This window comes from Salvelinus fontinalis, chromosome 26 (assembly GCF_029448725.1).
Source record: "Salvelinus fontinalis isolate EN_2023a chromosome 26, ASM2944872v1, whole genome shotgun sequence".
In the NCBI taxonomy this organism is placed as follows: domain Eukaryota; kingdom Metazoa; phylum Chordata; class Actinopteri; order Salmoniformes; family Salmonidae; genus Salvelinus; species Salvelinus fontinalis.
Genome location: NC_074690.1, coordinates 31,019,702 through 31,042,044, shown reverse-complemented (window position 1 = coordinate 31,042,044; position 22,343 = coordinate 31,019,702). Strand labels below are relative to the sequence as shown.

Below are 22,343 nucleotides of genomic sequence, written 5' to 3'. Positions count from 1 at the left end.
GTGAGGGCTGGGCTGGCAGACTTCTAAAATTAGGCTCTGTGGTTGAATGACAGAACTGTGTGCTTCCATGAGTACTATGGGGAAAACAACACGAAGCAACAGACACTGGCCCTGCACACAATGGCAGCACAGGGACCACAGGACAGTATAGAGGGCAAAACGTGGTTCAACATTCATTAGCCTAAGACTTGCGAAGAGTTAGGAGGGAGGAGAGGAGGAGTCGAGGAGAGGAGGAGTGGATAAGGAACAGAGCCAACATTAATTAACAATGTCAACGTGATAAAAAATTAAGGATTGTCTCATTAGTTGGGCTTAATTGTGTTACAGAAAATAAATTAAAGATTGTAAGAGAGAGACAAAATTAGAAAGATTTTAAGGAAGTGCAATGATGGTGTTTATGAATCCTGTATTTTTTGTGTTTGTAATTTTCGCTTTCCTTTCCAACCCTATTTGCATAGTTGCATCATTCAGAGAACACCTTAGTTGCACAGTGTAGATGACTCTTAAGTTCAATTAAAAATATTGAATTATTCATATAAAGTAAGACAAAAGATCAGCAAAACAAGACCTAAGAAATCTTAATTTTTTTCTTCTAACCATTTCGCTTTTACCCTCATCATCAATCTCCCATATAATTACTGCAGGGGGATATTGGAAATACATGTTTTATTTACCTTCTAAGTTTCATCAGTCACATTCAGTAACAGCATCACTGGTCCAGAAGTGATCAGAGAACAGGTGTGATGCTGATGATGATGATAATGATACACAAGAGGAAGGAGGCAAAGCTGAATTGCTCGACCGCTCACCAAATGTCAATCTCTCCTCACTGAAGCTATTCTATTGTTTGCAGTCAGGTGCAGTGATGATTGGTTTACTGAATTCTACTAATTTTCTCCTGCATTGCTGTAAAGACAAGAAAGGGTGTCATCTGTGTCACATCTCTGAGGATTGGTGTGTTTTTGAGCTCTCTCTCTCTCTCGCTCTCTCTCTCTCTCTCTCTCTCTCTCTCTCTCTCTCTCTCTCTCTCTCTCTCTCTCTCTCGCTCTCTCTCTCTCTCTCTCTCTCTCTCTCCATTGAAATTGAAAGCGCGGCACGGTTCGCAGCACTCTGCACCTGTCTGTTTGGGCTTGACAGCTGTGATCTCACTGCTGTAGTTAGTTATCATGACTTCTCCCAAGGAGCCAAATGCGCCGGTGAAAGTGACTCAAAAGCAAGAAGAGCAGGTATGGCTTTTATTCTAGCGTATGGGTTATTCATAAATCATAGACTAATTTGCTAATATACTATTTCAAATACGTTTTAAGAAAAGAAACTGCACCGTTTATTCAAGACACGGTCAGGATAGGCTACAGATGTTTGCTCTGGCAGTGAGGGCTTGGGTCCGATCCTTTTCGCTGCTCACTGACAGTTTATAGCCTAATAGATTTCTCATGCAGACATCAGAATATTTTAAAGCTTTACTCTGTTTTTTCTCACAGTAGGCTGCCGCTGCATATTGAGTTTTATAAAATCCTATGGGTATCGTTTTTGAAGCTTTCATAATTTATGTTTTAAAAAATGACAATAAAGAAACACAATCCTACTCAACCTGATGTTAATATATTGCTGCTCACTAATGTCTATGTTCACGTATTTGCACGGATGGAACATTGTAGACCATACATGCCTAACGTTAAGGGTTTTGTTGGAAGTTGGTGTAAATCATAGTCAAGCTAAACTTCGTTCGTATTTTAATGTAGAAAAATATGAGGAAATGGAAATAGATACAGAGAAATATATGAGTAGTCAATACAGAGAAATATATGAGTAGTCAATACAGAGAAATATATGAGTAGTCAATACAGAGAAATGTATGAGTAGTCAATACAGAGAAATATATGAGTAGTCAATACAGAGAAATGTAGGAGTAGTCAATACAGAGAAATATATGAGTAGTCAATACAGAGAAATATATGAGTAGTCAGTACAGAGAAATATACGAGTAGTCAATACAGAGAAATGTATGAGTAGTCAATACAGAGAAATGTATGAGTAGTCAATACAGATAAATGTATGAGTAGTCAATACAGATAAATGTATGAGTAGTCAATACAGAGAAATGTATGAGTGAGAATTCTGTATATTATATACTTGGACTTGTCAAGGCTAATAAAGAACCATCATCGATGTGTTGCTTTTAGACAACATGATACCAGAGTAACAGTGCTTCAGGACCAATGGCAATAATTCTGTGTGTTTGTGCATGTGTGTGCGCTTGCCACATGCGTGTGTGTGACCTTAACAACTGCAGTGATTCTGGTTTTAGCCCAGACCTCTGTATAGTTTGGAATGGATATTTCTGTAGTGTCTGCACTGATAATTTGTTCCTGGGTGGGATTAACATGAAATGGTGTTTGTGTACTGAGTAGTTCAACAGAACATCACATGAACATAATCACATTTCAATATGACTGTTTGATTGATGAAGGGATGAAAGGATGAAGTGTCTGTCCGTCTGGAGATTCATCTACAGTTCCTTAATTTCCAATATCCTCTATAGATAGTGTTGTATTCACTTCTCAATATTCTGGTGAGTTTCTGTTTCTCAGATGTTGTTGGAAGATAAATATCTGAATTGTTTAACACAATTCACTTGGTTTCCCTGTGGCTGCCGGTATGCAAAATTGGAAGTCAAAGGATCGTCTTGCTAATAGTCTTTCGATTTTTTCTGGATCATTCAAAGGTGAGTCAGTGTGGGGAGTCTCTGGATGTATTTATCTCTTCAGAGGTTGTACCCAACACTTGCTGAACATTCCAGTAATCAAGACCCAGGAGAAAGGTCAAACTTCTCCTGTTCTAATGAATTCTCCAGGCTGGCATGGTATTGGCTGTTTGCATTCTCAATTGGAATACTCAATTGAGAATGCAATTGAGAACTGAAGAATGGTTGGACTTCTGAATATCATAGAATAATGTAATCACTAATGTTTCTCCATTCGGCTGTGTAACTGAGGACTTTGGTGGACAGCTCCCGTGTGCTGGTAAGAGAACAGACAGGACAGAGGATTGCGGTAGAGGTGGTTTAATGACTCTGAAGATTCACAGTACAGGCACGGAACATCACAGCACATTGTATGTAGTACATGTGCCAGGGCACTTTAAGGCTTTGATTGACAGCTTGTGATAACTAAGAGTGTGTGCGTGGTCTGCAAGTAGAGACAAAGAAAGATACACTCGTGAATGACAGATATATACATAATACAATATCTAATTCACTATACTAGAAGCAATATGCAAGTAATAATAACATGGCTATAATGGCTTAATGCTATACTTAAGCAATAAGGCACGCGAGGCAGTGTTGTATCATGAATACAGTCACGAGTAAATGGCGTTGTTCCGTCAACCCATTTACCGGTGATTGTATTCATGATACAGCACTGTCTCGCGTGCCTTATTGCTTCTATAAAACTGTTACCAACATATTCAAATAACAATGAAAATATGTAATTCATTCAAATTTGATTTTGATACGTCAATTCATACAATTTCATTCTTCCAGGCTGGATAACGTTCTTAGTTAGCTAGCCAACCAACTTCAGCTAACTCAGTCACGTCAAACATTGACCTGCATTTTCGCGGGTTTGACCTTTTTTTCTATTGGCATTCTATTCTATTACTTGGATATTCCATGATAGTGACGTTGATGCGTTGTTTTGACTGGCTAAGAAAAAGTTGTCTCGTCGGGGCACCATTCACTTTATGCATGGTACAAAATTCTAAATTGAAATATCGGACAGGCAGACAGTACCAAACTAAATGCTAGGCTAGAAGCAAGGGGAAATAATGTGCAAGTTTAGATAAATACAAGAGATGATTCGGACAGCAACATAAACATGATATTCTTGTTGAAGAATGATCATTTTCAGATGGAACTGGTAGTAGTCATAGGTGTGTCTGTGATAGCCAATCCAGTACAGATGGAACGTTCCTAGTACAATCAGCATCCAGAATGCAAACAACCAGTTTTATAAAAGACAATACAGCACCATACAACATGTCTACACTAATTAGAGATCAAAGGGGTGCCGCTGCACTTACAGTATACTGCAAAGCATAGCACCGCAATCTTCAGTACAGGGCTTCAACTGTACAATGAACTTGAATACTTCTAAACAGCTAAATCCAATGTAATAACCGCATAAACGATATAGCATACATCTATATAATTACAGGGCATATACACAAAGTACTAGGGGACATAATCTGATGCAAATACAAGGCTAAATGTCCGAAATTGTATGACACTGAAAACGGGAGCTAGCTCACAGTATAAACTACTAATTAGAATAAACATGAAAGATGACATTATCGTCACAGAGTGCATCTTCAGACATAAACGTGTGAAAGATATGAAAAGATGTACTTACATATCAACAAGGACAGACACTGGCCTTCTTCATAGCCTTTTGTACAGTCTGTATCTTTGCTCAGCTATATAAATAACATTGCTGCTTTTTTTGGTATCTCTCACAACTTCTAAAAACTATTTGTTGGCTATGGACAGTACTGTAAGTTTGAATAATTTAAAAGTAAACTCAATAAGAGCAGATTCTTGGAGGCAGTGGCTGAGGTAAGGGTGTTAGACGAGAGACACATCTCAACGCTTCATGGTCCACTGGATAGCCTGCACTCTTATCAGCTATCGGTGCTTCACAGCTAACCGGCAATATTCCCATGAATACTAAATAGTACCTAGCTAGATAACACTGGTGCTAGGCGCATTTGGTTTCTGAAATCATATCAGAGAATGAGCAATTCTGGAGACCAAGACGAAGTAAGGTCAACTTGTCTAAGCCCTTTCTTTTGGCCACACACACATTTGCTTTTCTCATCTTATACACTAGAGGCATTGAACGTATTGCATAGAACGTCTTTATACCTCCCACTTACTCTCCTCTGAAACTGTGCTACTTCGTCTTGGCAGGGTGGTTACATTACCCTGGAATTCAAACAACACCCTCTCTTGTTTTTGGATGGAAACATTGGTAATTGTTGTGTTGTGCCGCAGAATTCATTCTTATTAATGGACATCGTCCTGGTCTATGCCAGACTTTTAGCCTTGTTTCTATGGTGACGCTGGTTAACTTCTCCCTCTAGCCAAAATGGGAAAGCTGCCTGTCTCGGTGCCTTCAGTTGCTCTGCTTGTTTGCTTGTCTGTTGGTCTGTACAGGTGGCTGGTCAAGGATAACCATCTCAATATATAATATACACTATGTTGTCCTGTAAGAATAGATTTAATTCCTCTGTATTTGGGAATGGATGCAATACATTCACTCACATGGACAAAATATGATTATAATAGGGTGTCCTTTTAGTGCCTGATTACATTACCCTTAAAGGCCCAATGCAGTCAAAAATGTGAATTTCCATTGTTTTATATATATTTTCACATTATAAGGTTAGAATAATACTGTGAAATTGTTACAATTATGATAATGCTCTTTTAGTGTAAGAGCTGTTTGAAAGAGCCTGAAATTTCCGCATATTTTGGTGGGATGGAGTTTTGGCCTTCCACGGTGACCACAATGCGGTAAATTAGTTAATAGACCAATAAGGAGAGTTCCAAACCTTTCTACCAATAACAGCTCATTTCCCCTCCCCACTATGACCACTCCCAGACAGTCCTAGCACAAATCTTTCTTGAGAAATTGAACTTTGTTAAGAAGCTATTTTTGTTGCATTTTGACCATTTTAATTTAAAATAATCACAGTAAGGTACTTCATTGTTACCCAGAAATGATTTGATATTGATATAAAAACGGCCGTAGAACCACTCAGCTTTACTGTTCACTAATTGAACCCTCAAGGGTCTGTCTCATACACTCCTAAGCTTTTGAGTATCAACTTCATGCCATCTATCAGTCAGTCTGTTTTGATGTTGGGAAGAATGTAGTCTTGTCTGATACAGGTTTCACAGGGGCTTTCGTTTGAAAAAGAATAGTGAATGTAATTACTGAGGCAAAGTTACCCCTGAAGACAATGTAACGCTGCCTACCCTTAAGGTTTTCAGTAAACTCTTTGAAGACTAGTCTCTCTTTTCTCAAAGAACATTATTCACCTTCGATTTTCACTCACATTGAAATGTGCATAGAATATTTTTCCATGTTTGGTCCCACACAAATGTAGGTCTGCTCCAAAAGGACCAGACAACACATTGATGCATAGCCAAGATCCTAACAAAATTCCCAATGTCATAGTCATCTCTTTGTTCTTTACAATTCCCTATGTGTAAATTATTACATATGATATGACTATTTGGTTTAGATGATGAAAATACCTTTTAATCCAAGTCGAGACGCCATTCTGATGCAATCTGCCGCCTCACTTTTAAACTGTAAGATTTCTCTTTCTAAAGCTGTACTTTTATAAGACTATAATAAGTGTCTCCAACCTTGTTCATTGTTACCTCCTCTCAATTAGTTCAAGGTGATGCCTTATAATGTCTTCATCCCCCCCACGCTCATTGAGAAGTGTGTTGCTTCCTACGTTTGCACAGATGAATTACCCAGAGGACTTATTTATTGATCTTTGAATATGAGTCATGCTGTATTGATGCACTCTGGCCACCATGGCAGTCTCAGTCATATCCGTAAAGCATATCTCATACTCATAAACCAGGCATATCTAGTTATTATACATTCCATAGAGAGCATACTAGATTCCTCTCCATCTATGTTTGTTGTGCCCCAAACTGAGCAATTAGCTTTAGAAAGGTCATCCTGGAAATCAATCAACTTTCAATTATGCCCAAACAGACCACCTGCGTATTACATAGTCACCTCTGAGCAAACATATTAAGAGATTTGTTTTACGTCAGGTGCTTTCTCTGGGATCAAGTTTCAATTGGAAATTCATTCAAACAGTTGAAAATGCATAAACCAATTATCTTTCGTCTTGTCGCCTTGACAGGTTCTGCTGCTTGCATTCCTTTGAAAATAATGCCTTTCCGAAATGACTCAGGATTAAAGCTATGTTTCTGTGTGTTTGGGAAGTGCTTTTCTGTTGTTGAGAAGTCAAAAATGAGAGGTATCTAGATGTTTGTGTTTGCAGTCAGTGCATGGCCCTTGATGGTACATCTGTGGAGATATAGACATACAGTTTGCTGCAGTGAGGGTGCGGGTTCACTTTTCCGTCAGTAACACAAGCTGAAAGACCTCCTGCAGTCAGTCTTATAGACGGTACACACACTGTTCCTTTTTTCTCAAGATCAAATAGAACTTTACTGTCTGTAACTGAAGAGGAAGTGCAGGCACACACGCACTCGCGCGTGCGCTCTCTCTCTCTCTCTCTCTCTCTCTCTCTCTCTCACACACACACACACACACACACACACACACACACACACACACACACACACACACACACACACACACACACACACACACACACACACACACACACACACACACACACACACACACACACACACACACACACACACACACACACACACACACACACACACACACACCGACACACACGAAGCAAAGGACCTTTTCATATTATTTTTCACTGGGGACGGGGGACCTAACCCCCCCCCCCCCCCCCCCCACATTCTGAAATTGCATTTTTGTCCCAGTTTTATCATTGCACTGTGATACCTAAAGGGGCATAAGTGTGCGTTAGGACCATGCGGACGCCTCAGAGCGGTCGGGTAGGCTGTTTGGTGGTTTCAGTCGGCTGGATTTAGGACCATGCGGATGGACTCCACAAAGCGTGCGAACAGAGACAACTGTTGTCTGTGTGTGTTGTACTTTTCCTTCGAGTTGTAAAAGCAAGCAGATAAAAAACGAGCTACTGTATATTTGACTGATGTAGCTGGCAAGGTAACTGCTGTTTGACTTAACTGAAAACATATATTTATTCCCAGTGCTGAGCTAGTAGTGTAACTGACATAAACAGCTCTACAGACTTCACTGTCATGGTGCACAGTGGAGGTCGACTGATTAATTGGCATGGCCGATTAATTGGGGCCAATTTCAAGTTTTCATAACAATCGGTAATCAGCCTTTTTGGACGCCGATTATGGCCGATTACATTGCAATCCACGAGGAGACTGTGTGGCAGGCTGACCACCCGTTAGGTGAGTGCAGCATCAAAAGGACCTTGTGGCTGCAAGGAGCCAAGGTAAGTTGCTAGCTAGCATTAAACTTATCTTATAAAAAACAATCAATCTTCACAATCACAAGTTAAGTACACATCGTTGATGATATTACTCGGTTAACTAGCTTGTTCTGCGTTGCATATAATCAATGCGGTGCCTGTTAATTTATCATCGAATCACAGCCTACTTCAACTTTGCCAAATGGGTGGTGATTTAACAAAAGCGCATTCACGAAAAAAGCACAATCGTTGCAATAATGTACCTAGCCTTAAACATCAATGCCTTTCTTAATAAAATCGCCCTGCGCTGCAGGGCGGTGGACCCCTAGGGGCAGGACGGGGCAATCCAGCTATATTATGTGCAAGTAAAAAGAGTACTATTAGGCCTATGATATGTGCCCTCTGTAATTATTGGGACAGTGAAGCATTATTTTATTTTTTTATTTGGAATCAAACAATGACTATGAAGTTCAACTGCAGACTGTCAGCTTTCATTCGATGGGTATTTTCATCCATAACGGGTGAACCGTTTAGAAATGAAAACACTTTTTGTACATAGTCCCCCCATTTTAGGGGAACAAAAGTATTCGGACAAGTTCACTTGTATGTGTATTAAAGTAGTACAAAGTGAAGTATTTGGTCCCACATTCATAGCACGCAATGACTACATCAAGCTTGTGACTCTACAAGTTTGTTGTTTGCATTTGCATTTTGCTTTGGTTGTGTTTCAGATTATTTTGTGCCCAAAAGAAATGGTGGATTGCCATTACAGTAACAGGGGTGGTTAGCATTTTTGGGGGAGTATGATATTTGTACGTCTATAATTTCTCACTAATCATTATTAACGATTCATTCAGGATGATCCATAATCATGTCAGCAGCCAAATTCAATAAATTGTGTAGAAATGCAGGAAATTAGTTGTAGATGCCCAGACAATTCTGTGGGAGGACCCCCAGATCCCCCGCCAGTTTATGTCCTCCCCACTTCTAAAACCAAAGTTGCGCTGTAATATTTTATGTTGTTATGTTCTGATTACTTTTCTGTGCAGCGTTGTCAGTGATGGATTCATACAGTCTACAAGAATATCACGTCTCAGGATATGACCCAAATGCAGACACAGAAGGCGGATAGTACAGTTCTCAATAATGTATTATAGCACGGGGCAAAGGGCAGATCGAGGACAGGCAGAGGTTCATAATCACGTCAGATTCAAGCAGGTACAGGACGGCAGGCAGGCTTGGGATCAGGACAGGCAGAATGGTCAGAACCGGGAAAACTAGGAAACAAACAAACACAGGAAAACGGGAAAGCACCCTGGTAAGAGCTGACAAGACAAGACTAACTGGCAACAGACAAACAAAGAACATTGTGTTAGCAGTTGATGTTTTTCTTTAATAACACAGACCCCAAAGCAAATCAGGGGGACGAAATAGGTTTATTTGAAGAGGACAAATCATTCGGTGAGGTAGACGGTCATTCTCCCCTGTCCTCGTAGATTCTCTCCTGTGGTTCTCTCCACAGAACAAAGGGACAGAATGTAGTTTTATAACCCAGGCCTAGCCTGTGGTTGACCAATTAGAAGTCTTGCTGTTCAACTGGGCCAATGGCCAAATAACAAGTGTCCGATTTCAGGCTCACTGTATAGACAAATTCCTCCCATGTCTCTGACCCATTGATAAATAATTCCCTATTACAGAAAAAACACTATTTCCATTGATTGTTTATTCTAGTCCTCTCGTCCTCTGCAATGTGTATTTATCTTTGACATATTCTTACAACAGGTATAAATGCTCAGGGGATAATGGGAAAGATGGGCGACACCTGGAGGGGGGTGGAGACAAGCACAAAGACAGGTGAAACCAATCAGGGTGTGACAAAGAATTTTTCTGAATCTCACTAATTTCCCATTCCAATGTAGGAAGAGGTTACCACAGCAATCCCTGTAGCAGAACAGAACAGTCTCTAGGTGAAGATAGATATTAAATAATGAATTCCAAAAGAAAAATGAAAGAAAGGAATAAAAGGCTGAGGTATAAATAATTGAATAGGTTTTGGCTGGAGTCTAAAGGAGGACAACACAAAGCACTTGTTTTTGTCCTAAGTATTTTACCATTGTATTTCAACACAGTGAAATACAATGGTATGAGTCACTTCAGTGAACCCCCTTCAGTGAACTTTAGGACATTTTCTCTTCTGAAGTGTACACTATGTGTGCCGGTACTTTTCTTAAGCTATCAAATGTGTTATGCCATGGCAGAGTACAGTACTCTATATTGAATGGAGTGGGTACACATTGATTTGTAGGCCTACCCATCTTTCAACATAAATGTTATACCCTCCCATCACAGTTGACACCTTTATCATAATGTCCACAGCAGGTATCTGATTCAAAGAGCAGTTGGTGCCCATTATCCTCGGACAATAGACTTGGTCCTATTCAGACCTCGATTGACTGCAGGAGGACAGAAGGGTCCAAGTTTCCGAATAGAGCAGCGGGCGGTGGCACACTAGTTTCAGACAGGTGCCCTAGTTCAATCCCTACTATATGCCCTGCTGGGCTGGCATGCATTCTTAATCTCACTAGTTAATGCCCATGATTTCTTGATGATGGTGTTTCAGGGGAGAAGTTAACCCCAGTCAGTAAGTGCCCAGTCACTCACAGGGCAGGGCTTGACCCCTATCAGGCTATGGCTATGTGACATTTGAATGATACCAGGCGAATCTGTCTTGGACTGCATGGTCACTTGTTCAAGTGTGCACTCCTGTATTTCTGTTCACCTGTTCAAGTGTGTACTGTATTTCTCGTCACTTGTTCAAGTGTGTATTCCTGTATTTCAGACCCTTGACTCTCCACTCTTCAATCATTTTCATGAACCCCATATGTATCTGCTCCCTATCCACCTGTCAGTAATGGCACCCCCACTCTTTTTCTGCTCTTCAGACTTCCAGGGCTGCATTCCAAACACGTAAAAGAAAAACCCTCAGCCCTCAAATTAAGTGAACACTTCTGATGACGTATGATGAGTTGACACTTGCAGGGCAAGGGAAGAATGAATTCATTTTAAATGGACCGTCCTTGCCCGGAAATTCGTCACTAATTCGTCCCACGGTTGTGTTTTCAGTCATCATGGAACCACCGGTAGCTGTTGTGTGTGCTTTATAAACGCTACAGTCAATTATGATTGCATTTTATATCTTGGCAAGAAGACAACGCATCCACAGACATTGAATACTAGCCATCCGACAATATCAGGTAAATCAAAAATGACAATGTATAAGTGTGATGTCAGGGGAAGTTGCATGCGCTAGCTAACCTTTCCAAAAGCTAACCAAAGAAAAACATCATTACTTTTATGATATGTGTTTGTGCCATCATGTGCGTTAGCAGCACAATTTCTAACTTATTTACATTCGTTTTTACTTACACTTGTATGTTGACTTTTCCTTATTGATATTGGTTCTAAGTTTTGGCTGACTTTTCTTGGCGGATGGACAATCATCGCAAATTGAATTATGGGATGTTTCAGGCCCTGGAGTGAACAGAATTGTACACTTGCACACTCAATTACAAACAAGGGCTGAGGGGCTTACGTTGCCAACTTCCCTTGCTTGGCTTTGGACCGATGGCAACGATGGCCGTGGAAGAGGATGTGTCTTTTACGTTTTTAAAACAGCCCAGGACTCTCTTGGTTACCGTTGAAACCGGGTGCTCAGAGATGAGGAAAGATCCATTTCACACTTCAGCAAAGAGAGCGGAGAAAGCAAGGAGACAGCGAGAGAGATATGGAGACATCGAGATGGAGAGAGAAATATCCCATTCATACACAGACAAAAAGCCGTCAATTTTACCATGCCATCAACTTTTTACCGCCTTTATATCTGAAAGGTATTTCCGGTAACAACACCTGTGCTTTTATTCGCGAACCGAGATAGTCATAAATGCGGTATTATGTTTAAAAGTCCCGCTAACGCCTCAGTATTAAACTTCGCCTTTCATCTTACCGGCTTTGGCACGCATTAAATCATGAACATTCTATTGTTGTCCAACATCAAAATTGTCTTTGTCAATCACAAAGCTTTAAATAAATGCATTTATTATCTTCATTTAAGTGTATGTTGTCCTGTTCTTGAGCTGTTCTTGTCTATTGTCACTGAAATGCTTTAGCATTTAGCCTGGGGAACACAGATCTGCCATTTCATTTTTTTTCTTACTTCAACAGGTAAATATTTAAAGGCCCTTATATTTAGCTAATAAATAATGGGTTAATATGCATACGTTTCTAACTTCAACTTCAAACTGCTAGTAGTCTGTCTTCAACCACAATAACTGGTGGGAAGATCAAAAGGAGAGAAAGCATGTGATGTGTGATCACATTGGCTGGGGATGATTCATTTACTGCAGTATTAGGCCTAATATTTAGCCAACAAATGATGGGTTAATATGAATGAGCTTCTTCAGCTACACATGACCTCTCTTTTCCAGGGGAGCCCGTGTGCAACTATGCAAACCACTATTCCTGTTCTCCTGCAGTTGCATAAGCTATAGGCTGCAGTATCTTCTTGGATGTTTATGTTGAGCATATTTTACTATGATTAGTCCTGTTTAGATAACTGTCTGCTGCTACTATTAAAACTTCAGTTGGCGAGGAAGTTCGCTAGCAAGCTATCAATGTACATGGTATCGAACAAAGCGGAGAGGGTGGAGGAAAGAAATATGAAACGTGGATTAAGAGAAGCGATTTTTTTCAAATCATCCTACAGAGGTTCATCCAGGTCAGATTTATAAGTTATTTACATGATTGGAAAGAGCAGATTCTAAGGTTTCTAAAGCACATTCAAGCACTACTTTTTTGCTATATGACAGCGGTTCAACGTCTTCTCACGACATTCAAGTTGTGTTGGAAAAATATGATTTATATTTTATTCTTTAATATTCCATTATATTCTAACTGTGTTGACTGTGATCAGGGCAGGGGAATGTACGTGTCAAAATAACAAATTATTGATTTCATGTGCATGGCATAGCCATGTAGCCTATAAACTGCACAGACAAGTCACACAATTCAACTCAATATATGCTATTCTACTCTTTTGAAAATACAAAGGCTTCGACGCCTGCCGCAAGTGGCAGGGGTTACAGTCCATTACAGATTACAAAGGAAGGTGCCTCTCTACCAGACCATGCATACCATGCATTTTATGCACATCTAGATGAAAACAACACTAAGCCATGCAAGAGGACACAGAGGACTGGGTGTTCATGCTCTCCGAGGCCGATGTGTGTTGTGGAAATTCTGACAAAGGGACACTCAAAGTCAATCTTAAATAACTCATCCTTTATTTGTCAGCGCTGGAGAGGTTCCAACCAACTCAATGCGCCATAGTACACCTGTCAATCAAGCCTGGGCAGTCCCAGCAGTTGTCTTATATACGGTTATACACAGACAAGTTATATTTGCATGATTTAGCATAATTAATTAATCACTACCGGTGGCTCGCACATGACTGACCAATACCTCACGAGGTTCTCTCTCTCTCCAAGTTGAGACCTTGAAACTGAGATACCTCGGTTGTTCCCATAGCAATATTCTGGGCTTACTGCCAAGTTGAGGAACAATGATAATGAGGATTTCTCCATACACGATCAGTCAGTCACCTGCATGAACCTTTCTAATTAGTTATTAGAAAGTAGCATTGACTTGATACTGTGTAGCATTTATTTAATACATAAACATAACATTTCCCTCACATGAGTAAGATTTTTAATCAGGTCAACACTTGCAAGGCAGCAGGACCGGACTGTATTCCAGGGCATGTTCTCAGAGCATACGCAGAACAGTTGACAGGCATATTCATGGTCATTTTCAACCTCTCCTTGTCCCAGTCAGTATCCCCACGTCTCAAGCTGACCACCATCATTCCTGTTCCCAAGAAATCTAAGGCTTCATGCCACAATGACTACCGTCCTGTAGCACTAACATCTGAAACTATGAAGTGCTTTGAAAGGCTGTTTAAGGCACACATCAATTCCATCATCCTAGACCCACTCCAATTTGCATACCGCCCCAAAAGATCCATAGACAACGCAATCTTAATTGTGCTCCGCACTGCCCTCACCCATCTAGATAAGAGAAATACCTATGTGAGAATGCTGTTCATTGACTACAGCTCAGCGTTCAACACCACAGTCCCCTCCAAGCTTGTCACCAAGTTAGGGACCCTGGGACTGAACACCTCCCTCTGCAACTGGATCCTGGACTTCCTGACCGGCCGACCCCAGGTGGTGAGGGTAGGCAACATCACCTCCGTCATGTTTACCCTCAACACGGGGGCCCACAGGGGTGTGTGCTTAGTCCCCTCCTGTACTCCCTGTTCACCCACAACTGCGTGGCCATGCACGACTACAACACCATTATCAAGTTTGCTGACGACACGACGGTGGTAGGTCTGATCACCCATGACGATGAGACAGTCTACAGGGAGGAAAAAGTTATACAGCTCCACCATTGAGAGCATATTGACTGGCTGCATCACTGCTTGAAATGGCAACTGCACCACCCTCGATCACATGGCGCTACATATGATGGTGCGGACATCTCAGTATATCACTGGGGCTGAGTTTCCTTGCCATCCAGGACCTCTATATCAGGCGGTGTGAAAGGAAGGCCCGAAACATTGTTAAATACCCCAGCCATCCAAGCCATAGACTGTTCTCTCTGATTTTGCATGGCAAGTGGTACCGGAGTAACAAGTCTGACACCAACAGGCTCCTGAACAGTTTCTATTCCTAAGCTTTAAGACTGCTAAATAGCTAACGAAATGGCTGCATGGACTATTTGCATCTGACCCTTTTATTTTACTTAAATGCACAGTCACAGGACTCTACACACACACGCACACATTCCCACACACACACACACACACACACACACTTAAATTGGCTCACATACACAAAACGCACACACATTCATACTGACTCGACATACACACACACACACACACACGCACACGCGCACACACTCACATACAATCACCATAAATGCTGCTGCTGCTCCATTTATCATATATCCTGATGCCTAGTCACCTTACCCCTATACATGTCTACCACTCCAGTATCCCTGCACATTGTAAATATGATATTGGGACTGACCCTGGAACTGCCCCTGTATATACAGTTGAAGTCGGAAGTTTACATACACCTTAGCCAAATACATTTAAACTCAGTTTTTCACAATTCCTGACATTTAATCCTAGTAGAAATGTCATGTCTTAGGTCATTTAGGATCACCACTTTTAAGAATGTGAAATATCAGAATAATAGCAGAGACAATAATTTATTTAAGCTTTTATTTCTTTCATCACATTCCCAGTGGGTCAGAAGTTTACATACACTCAATTAGTATTTGGTAGCATTGCCATTAAATTGTTTAACTTGGGTCAAACGTTTTGGGTGGCCTTCCACAAGCTTCCCACAATAAGTTGGTTGAATTTTGGCCCATTCCTCCTGACAGAGCTGGTGTAACTGAGTCAGGTTTATAGGCCTCTTTGCTCGCGCACACTTTTTCAGTTCTGCCCACACATTTTCTATAGGATTGAGGTCAGGGCTTTGTGATGGCCACTCCAATACCTTGACTTTGTTGTCCACAACTTTGGAAGTATGCTTGGAGTCATTGTCCATTTGGAAGACTCATTTGTGACCAAGCAAATTAACTTCCTGACTGATGTCTTGAGATGTTGCTTCAATATATCCACACAATTTTCCTTTCTCATGATGCCATCAATTTTGTGAAGTGCACCAGTCCCTCCTGAAGAAAAGCTCCCCCACAACATGATGTTGGCACCCCTGTGCCCAGACTATGGTTGGGATGATGTTCTTCGGCTTGCAAGCCTCCCCCATTTTTCCTCCGAACATAACAATGGTCATTGTGGCCAAATAGTTCTATTTTTGTTTCATCAGACCAGAGGACATTTCTCCAAAAAGTACGATCTTTGTCCCCATGTGCAGTTACAAACCGTAGTCTGGCTTTTTTATGCCGGTTTTGGAGCATTGTCTTCTTCTTTGCTAAGTGGCCTTTCAGGTTATGTCGATATAGGACTTGTTTTTCTGTGGATATAGATACTTTTGTACCTGTTTCCTCCAGCATCTTCACAAGGTCCTTTGCTGTTGTTCTGGGATTGATTTGCACTTTTCGCACAAAAGTACGTTCATCTCTAGGAGACAGAACGTATTTCCTTCCTGAGCAGTATGACGGCTGCGTGGTCCCATGGTGTTTATACTTGCGTACTATTGTTTGTACAGATGAACGTGATACCTTCAGGCGTTTGGAAATTGCACCCAAGGATGAACCAGACATGTGGAGGTCTACACATTTTTTCCGAGGTCTTGGCTGATTTCTTTTGATTTTCCCATGATGTCAAGCAAAGAGGCACTGAGTTTGAAGGTAGGCCTTGAAATACATCCACAGGTACACCTCCAATTGACTCAAATTATGTCAATTAGCCTATCAGAAGCTTCTAAAGCCATGACATCATTTTCTGGAATTTTCCAAGCTGTTTAAAGGCACAGTCAACTTAGTGTATGTAAACTTCTGACCCATTGGAATTGTGATACAGTGAAATAATCTGTCTGTAAACAATTGTTGCAAAAATGACTTGTGTCATGCACAAAGTAGATGTCCTAACCGACTGGCCAAAACTATAGTTTGTTAACAAGAAATTTGTGGAGTGTTTGAAAAACAAGTTTTAATGACTCCAACCTAAATGTATGTAAAATTTCGACTTCAACTGTTGCTAGCTTACGTTCTCTTGTTCTTCTTTTTTCTATTTCTCGTGTGTTTTTGCTCTACTTTATTTTATCTTATAGTGCTACTGATATTGATTACTGCATTGTTGGTAAAGCGCTTGCAAGAAAGGCATTACACTGTTCTTGTACGCGTGACAATATGAACCTGAAACATACCGTCAATTCTGTCTGAATTAGGCAAGAGATGGAGATCAGAGTGAGGTGGATACACAATCTTATACTTTAGCACACACACCTGAAAATAGAATGAAGATGGCAAAGTGATGGAAAGAAGATCTGTTGTTTTCCCTCTTGTGATTTTCCACTCTTTTTGATTGAGAGAGAGAGAAACAGAGAGAGAGTGATGGACTACGCTGGCGCGCTTTGTTTTGGTGTGGTGTATGTCTGCTAAAAACAGCAGGGGTGAAAAGGGCTCTGGTCCTCATTTATTGATGGAGCCACTTATTGTTGTCAAACCCAATGCGTGCTGGCTAATACATGAGTACTGCCTAATGCATGAGAATTCCCATGCCATGCCCAAAGAAGCTCACTCAAGAGTTCTGCACTTTCTCTTGCATTCAAAGGAAGTATTCTTGACTCTTTGTGGGCTCAACCCCGTCTTTTGGTGAGTCTACCTCTTGGGGTGAAAGCCAAAGTTTGAGTTTGTACAGTTTTTGTAATGTAGAGCTGGAGCATATGGCTTGTTGGCAGATAGGACAGAAAGAACATCTGTAGGAGCCTCTGTCTGTCTGTTTTCCTGTAGTGAGATGGTTATTGGTGCCAAAGGAGGTTTTGGTAGGCCTACATCGTTTTTATTAACTTCAGTAGAGTTAGTATTTGTTAGCTCAAATTCGTCCCTTTGTTGAGTTGCTGAAGAACACCATAAGAATATTGTACAACCTCATTTAATGAATTTATGCAGATTCGACTACATGTTTTATACATGGCAAAGTGTTTTTTTTTGCCATTAGTTCGACTCTTTCAGTGCATTAAAGGAGTATGAACACGCAACACATAATTTGTATTCAGGACAGGTACTATGTGTCTGCAGGCTACATACACAAACAACCTAGTACGTTTTGTGTGGAGGCAGTGTGCCTAAATTCACATATTGTCACAGCAGTGTTTGTTCTATTGTTGCTAGAGGATGAGATGTGGATGGTAATGACAGTAGCTAGCAGTAACCAGGTAGGTGTTTCAGATGACAACAGCAGCTGGCAGGTGTTGGTGAAACGGTGAACTGAGGATCTGTTGGCTGACACACAGGTTCCTACAAGAACTGAGAAATACAGACAAACAAATAGAAGAAAAATATATAGAAGATAAAGAGCCTGTCTTGTTAAAAGGTGATTTAGTGTTGGCAGCATGTATAAAGACACCTGCATATTTCCATCAGGAAGTAAGGTGTAGGATGTTTCTGAAATATTCCCAATTTTGTTTACTTCTCCGGGGCTCATACTGGCCCGCCTTGGACTCATGTTGAACAGCCCTGCTGTGAGCATATTGATGAGGTAAAGTGAAGGAGTAGACTGGAGTGGAGGAGAAGGGAGCAGGAGACTAGAGAGGAGGCAAAAGGGCGAAAAAGCCTACAGACTGGAGAGATTGAATATTCACACAAGCTATTTAGACTGGCATCAAGATGGCTAGTATGGTTCTGCTGAGCAAAGACTTTCCCAGCTCCTCGGTTAGAATAGAATGTAATTGGATATCCCTCCGGCCACAGAGGTCAATTTAACTTTGGTTAAATGTAATTTCATTGAAATGACGTGGATACAATGTTGATTCAACCAGTGTGTGCCCAGTGGGATGTTACTTCTGCTGTAGGTTCTATTATCACTGAGCCATACCATTTTAAATTTGAGTCATTTAGCAGATGCTTTTATCCTGAGCGATTTACAGGAAAAATTATGGTTAAGTGCCTTGCTCAAGGGCACATCGACAGATTGTTCACTAAGTTGGCTCAGGGACTCGAACTAGCAACCTTTCAGTAACTGGCCCAACGCTCTTAACGCTAGGCTACCAGTCACCTCTAAAGCCTGGTGTACACTACACATAAAAACTTGTTCCAGACAAGTTTTTGATATTGAACACAAAATCCCCATGTCATTGCCTACTCGGGGCAAGCAGCCGTCACCGACGCTTGTTTAATGTGAGCGAGTCAGAGACGCACTCTGAGGGCTACCGATCCCGTATTTGAGCAGTCCCAGACTTCCCGATATTTTCAAACATGTTTGATTTGATCGGCACGAAATATGCAATGCTCTCGTAGTGTGCAACGTCACGTTTTGAGAACGGTGATCAGCAAAAAGCAATGAGAGCTCACCAGAGAAGAAGACAGTGAAATGATGATGATGTTGTTTCGCTTCACCCAGAATGTGTAGACTCTCGAGAAGGAGCAATGACTAGTACTAGTATGTGTTTGTATACAAATTTGCAAGTGTCAAATCATTACAGCTCAGAAGTTCCCAAGCAATGTTTTTCAATTCAAAATGTTATTGGAACTCTGTATGACAGGTGTGAATGTCTGACTGAAAACGTTTGAGGCTGCTGTGAGTCACAGCTTATTCTAGCTGCGTTAACAATCTAATCACATAATTGTTTTTGCGACCAAGTAAAGAATTTTGTAGTGTGTGTCACGTCGTTTAGTGTGCGCGACAGCGCACCACACGTTGGCAAGACAAAAAACTACAGTAAAGCCAGTCGTTTAATGTGAGAGGCTCAGCGATATTAGATTTTGAAAGTGGTGTAGTGTCCACCTGGCTTCACCTGTAACCTTGATGCCAGGCTCTCAAAGGTTGTCTTCAAAGTGTTCAAAAGTCTTTGAGTGTTCAAAATGGACGATTGACTGGTTGTAATAAATTCTCACCTGAACCTTTGCAGTGTACTGTAGATATCTATGGGCCTTGTTCTGTACATTTGATCTGCAGACCATACTATTCATTTGTTTATTCCTTGCGGAGGTCAGAGGGCAGCAGACAGTGATTTCCTGATGAATCCACAGTTGGAGCATTTCCATTAGGAGGTGATAACACAGGCAGATTAATTTCCTCTATTTCAGTCTCCAGCCTTATCTCACTATCAGTTTAATATGTGGGAGATGCCTCCGCAGCAACAATAATATACGAAACTGCTGCTGTTGCACACATGCAAACACACATACACACTAGGGTTGCCACAATACCAGTATCGCGATACGCAGAAGTATCGTGGCATGGAAACAAAACATGGAGCAGATTTAAAGGGCAACTCCATCACTTTTCAACCTCATTTTCATTATCTCCAGCACAATACCATTTTCAACATATGTGAGATAGCGCATTTCTACGTTTTGTAGAAAAGAAATATTAAGTTAAAAAGTTCTGCCTGATGACATCATTAAAAGTTCCCCAAAAATTTTTTACTGTGATTTTCAAATTGTATGACATTCACAGTGACGCGGGGGAGCAAGAAAATACCCTCCATAGGGCGAGAAACTTGTTGCAAAGTTTGAAAATCAATGTCAGTGTTGGGGGATACTACTCTGAAAATAGTTTACCAAGCTATCAATTACTTCACACTGGAAGAAGTTAAGATAAAATAAAGCTACCCTGAAGAAAAATATTGTTTACTTACCTAAAGTTACTTAGAACAATTTTTCACTACATGTGTACTTCATTAAAAAATATCATATCTTAATCTGAAATGTCATAGATGACAAATTGCAAGAACAGATCAGTCTGTAGTCAGATGTTGACAGAAGTGATTTAGCCCACAGAAAGTAAGAATTAGGCACACAAAAAGTGTTTCAAGTGAGAATTAGGGAAGTCTGATGCCGAAAAAGAAAGGAAATTCTTGCCTACTTCATCCATATTTGATTTGATTTTTGCAAAGAAAGTAGTGTGTAGTTCCAGTAGTTCATTACTTTCATTTACCATGTAGTGTAGCTAACTACTGAAAACACTACCAAGATGTGAATGTAGTTCAACTACCACCAAGCTACTGCAAAATGTAATTAAATCACTAGATGAACTACATGTAGTTCACTACTCCCCAACACTGATCACAGTTTTAATCCTACCCTGTGATGTCACAGAGAAGCATTTTTTAGGACCTTGCTTCTTATCATTTTTAACCACAGATCATAGAAACGTGCTGTTCTCACATAAACTCAGCAAAAAAAGAAACGTCCTCTCACGCACAGAACTAGCAGTATGGCTGGTGGCATTGTCATGCTGGAGGGTCATATCAGGATGAGCCTGCAGGAAGGGTACCACATGAGGGAGGAGGATGTCTTCCCTGTAACACACAGTGTTGAGATTGCCTGCAATGACAACAAGCTCAGTCCAATGATGCTGTGACACACCGTCCCAGACAATGACGGACCCTCCACCTCCAAATCGATCCTGCTCCAGAGTACAGGCCTCGGTGTAATGCTCATTCTTTCCAAAATGAACGCGAATCCGACCATCACCCCTGGTGAGACAAAACCGCGACTCGTCAGTGAAGAGCACTTTTTGCCAGTCCTGTCTGGTCCAGCGACGGTGAGTTTGTGCCCATAGGCGACTTTGTTTGCCGGTGATGTCTGGTGAGGACCTGCCTTACAACAGGCCTACAAGCCCTCAGTGCAGCCTCTCTCAGCCTATTGCGGACAGTCTGAGCACTGATGGAGGGATTGTGCGTTCCTGGTGTAACTCGGGCAGTTGTTGTTGCCATCCTGTACCTGTCCCGCAGGTGTGATGTTCGGATGTTCCGATCCTGTGCAGGTGTTGTTATACGTGGTCTGCTACTGCGAGGACGATCAGCTGTCCATCCTGTCTCCCTGTAGCGCTGTCTTAGGCTTCTCACAGTACGGACATTGCAATTTATTGCCCTGGCCACATCTGCAGTCCTCATGCCTCCTTGCAGCATACCTAAGGCACGTTCATGCAGATGAGCAGGGATCCTGGGCATGTTTCTTTTGGTGTTTTTCAGAGTCAGTAGAAAGGCCTCTTTAGTGTTCTAAGTTTTCATAACTGTGACCTTAATTGCCTACCATCTGTAAGCTGTTAGTGTCTTAACGACCGTTCCACAGGTGCATGTTCATTAATTGTTTATGGTTCATTGAACAAGCATATGAAACAGTGTTTAAACCCTTTACAATGAAGATCTGTGAAGTTATTTGGGTTTTTACGAATTATCTTTGAAAGACAGGGTCCTGAAAAAGGGCTGTTTCTTTTTTTGCTCAGAATATATAGACACTGGTTTGGTGGAGATGCTGAATATGACGTTGACAAATGGCAGAATTGCCTTTTTATTTCTTGATGAAAACAGTCCTAATGTTGGAAGAAACTTCCTTATGGTGTCACTCAGAATCACATTTGTATATTTTGCAAGCTATAGGACACAATATTTTACATAAAGGTTTTTACGATCCATAGTGTTTGGTCTGCTTCG

General features: G+C 41.0%; 1 protein-coding gene across 4 annotated transcripts in view; it reads left to right on the top strand.

The window, feature by feature from the left end:
* Nucleotides 1-22,343, top strand: part of LOC129824105 (dipeptidyl aminopeptidase-like protein 6) — a 169,101-nt gene that overhangs the window by 102,764 nt on the left and 43,994 nt on the right. Inside the window, exon 1 of one of the 4 annotated variants that reach the window (XM_055883446.1) lies at nucleotides 1,102-1,226. The exons of the other annotated variants lie outside the window; for them this stretch is intronic. Coding sequence (XP_055739421.1) covers nucleotides 1,167-1,226 — 60 coding nt within the window. The 5' untranslated portion in view covers nucleotides 1,102-1,166. Of the gene's footprint in view, nucleotides 1-1,101; nucleotides 1,227-22,343 lie in introns of those variants that run through there. 4 annotated transcript variants of the gene reach the window in all.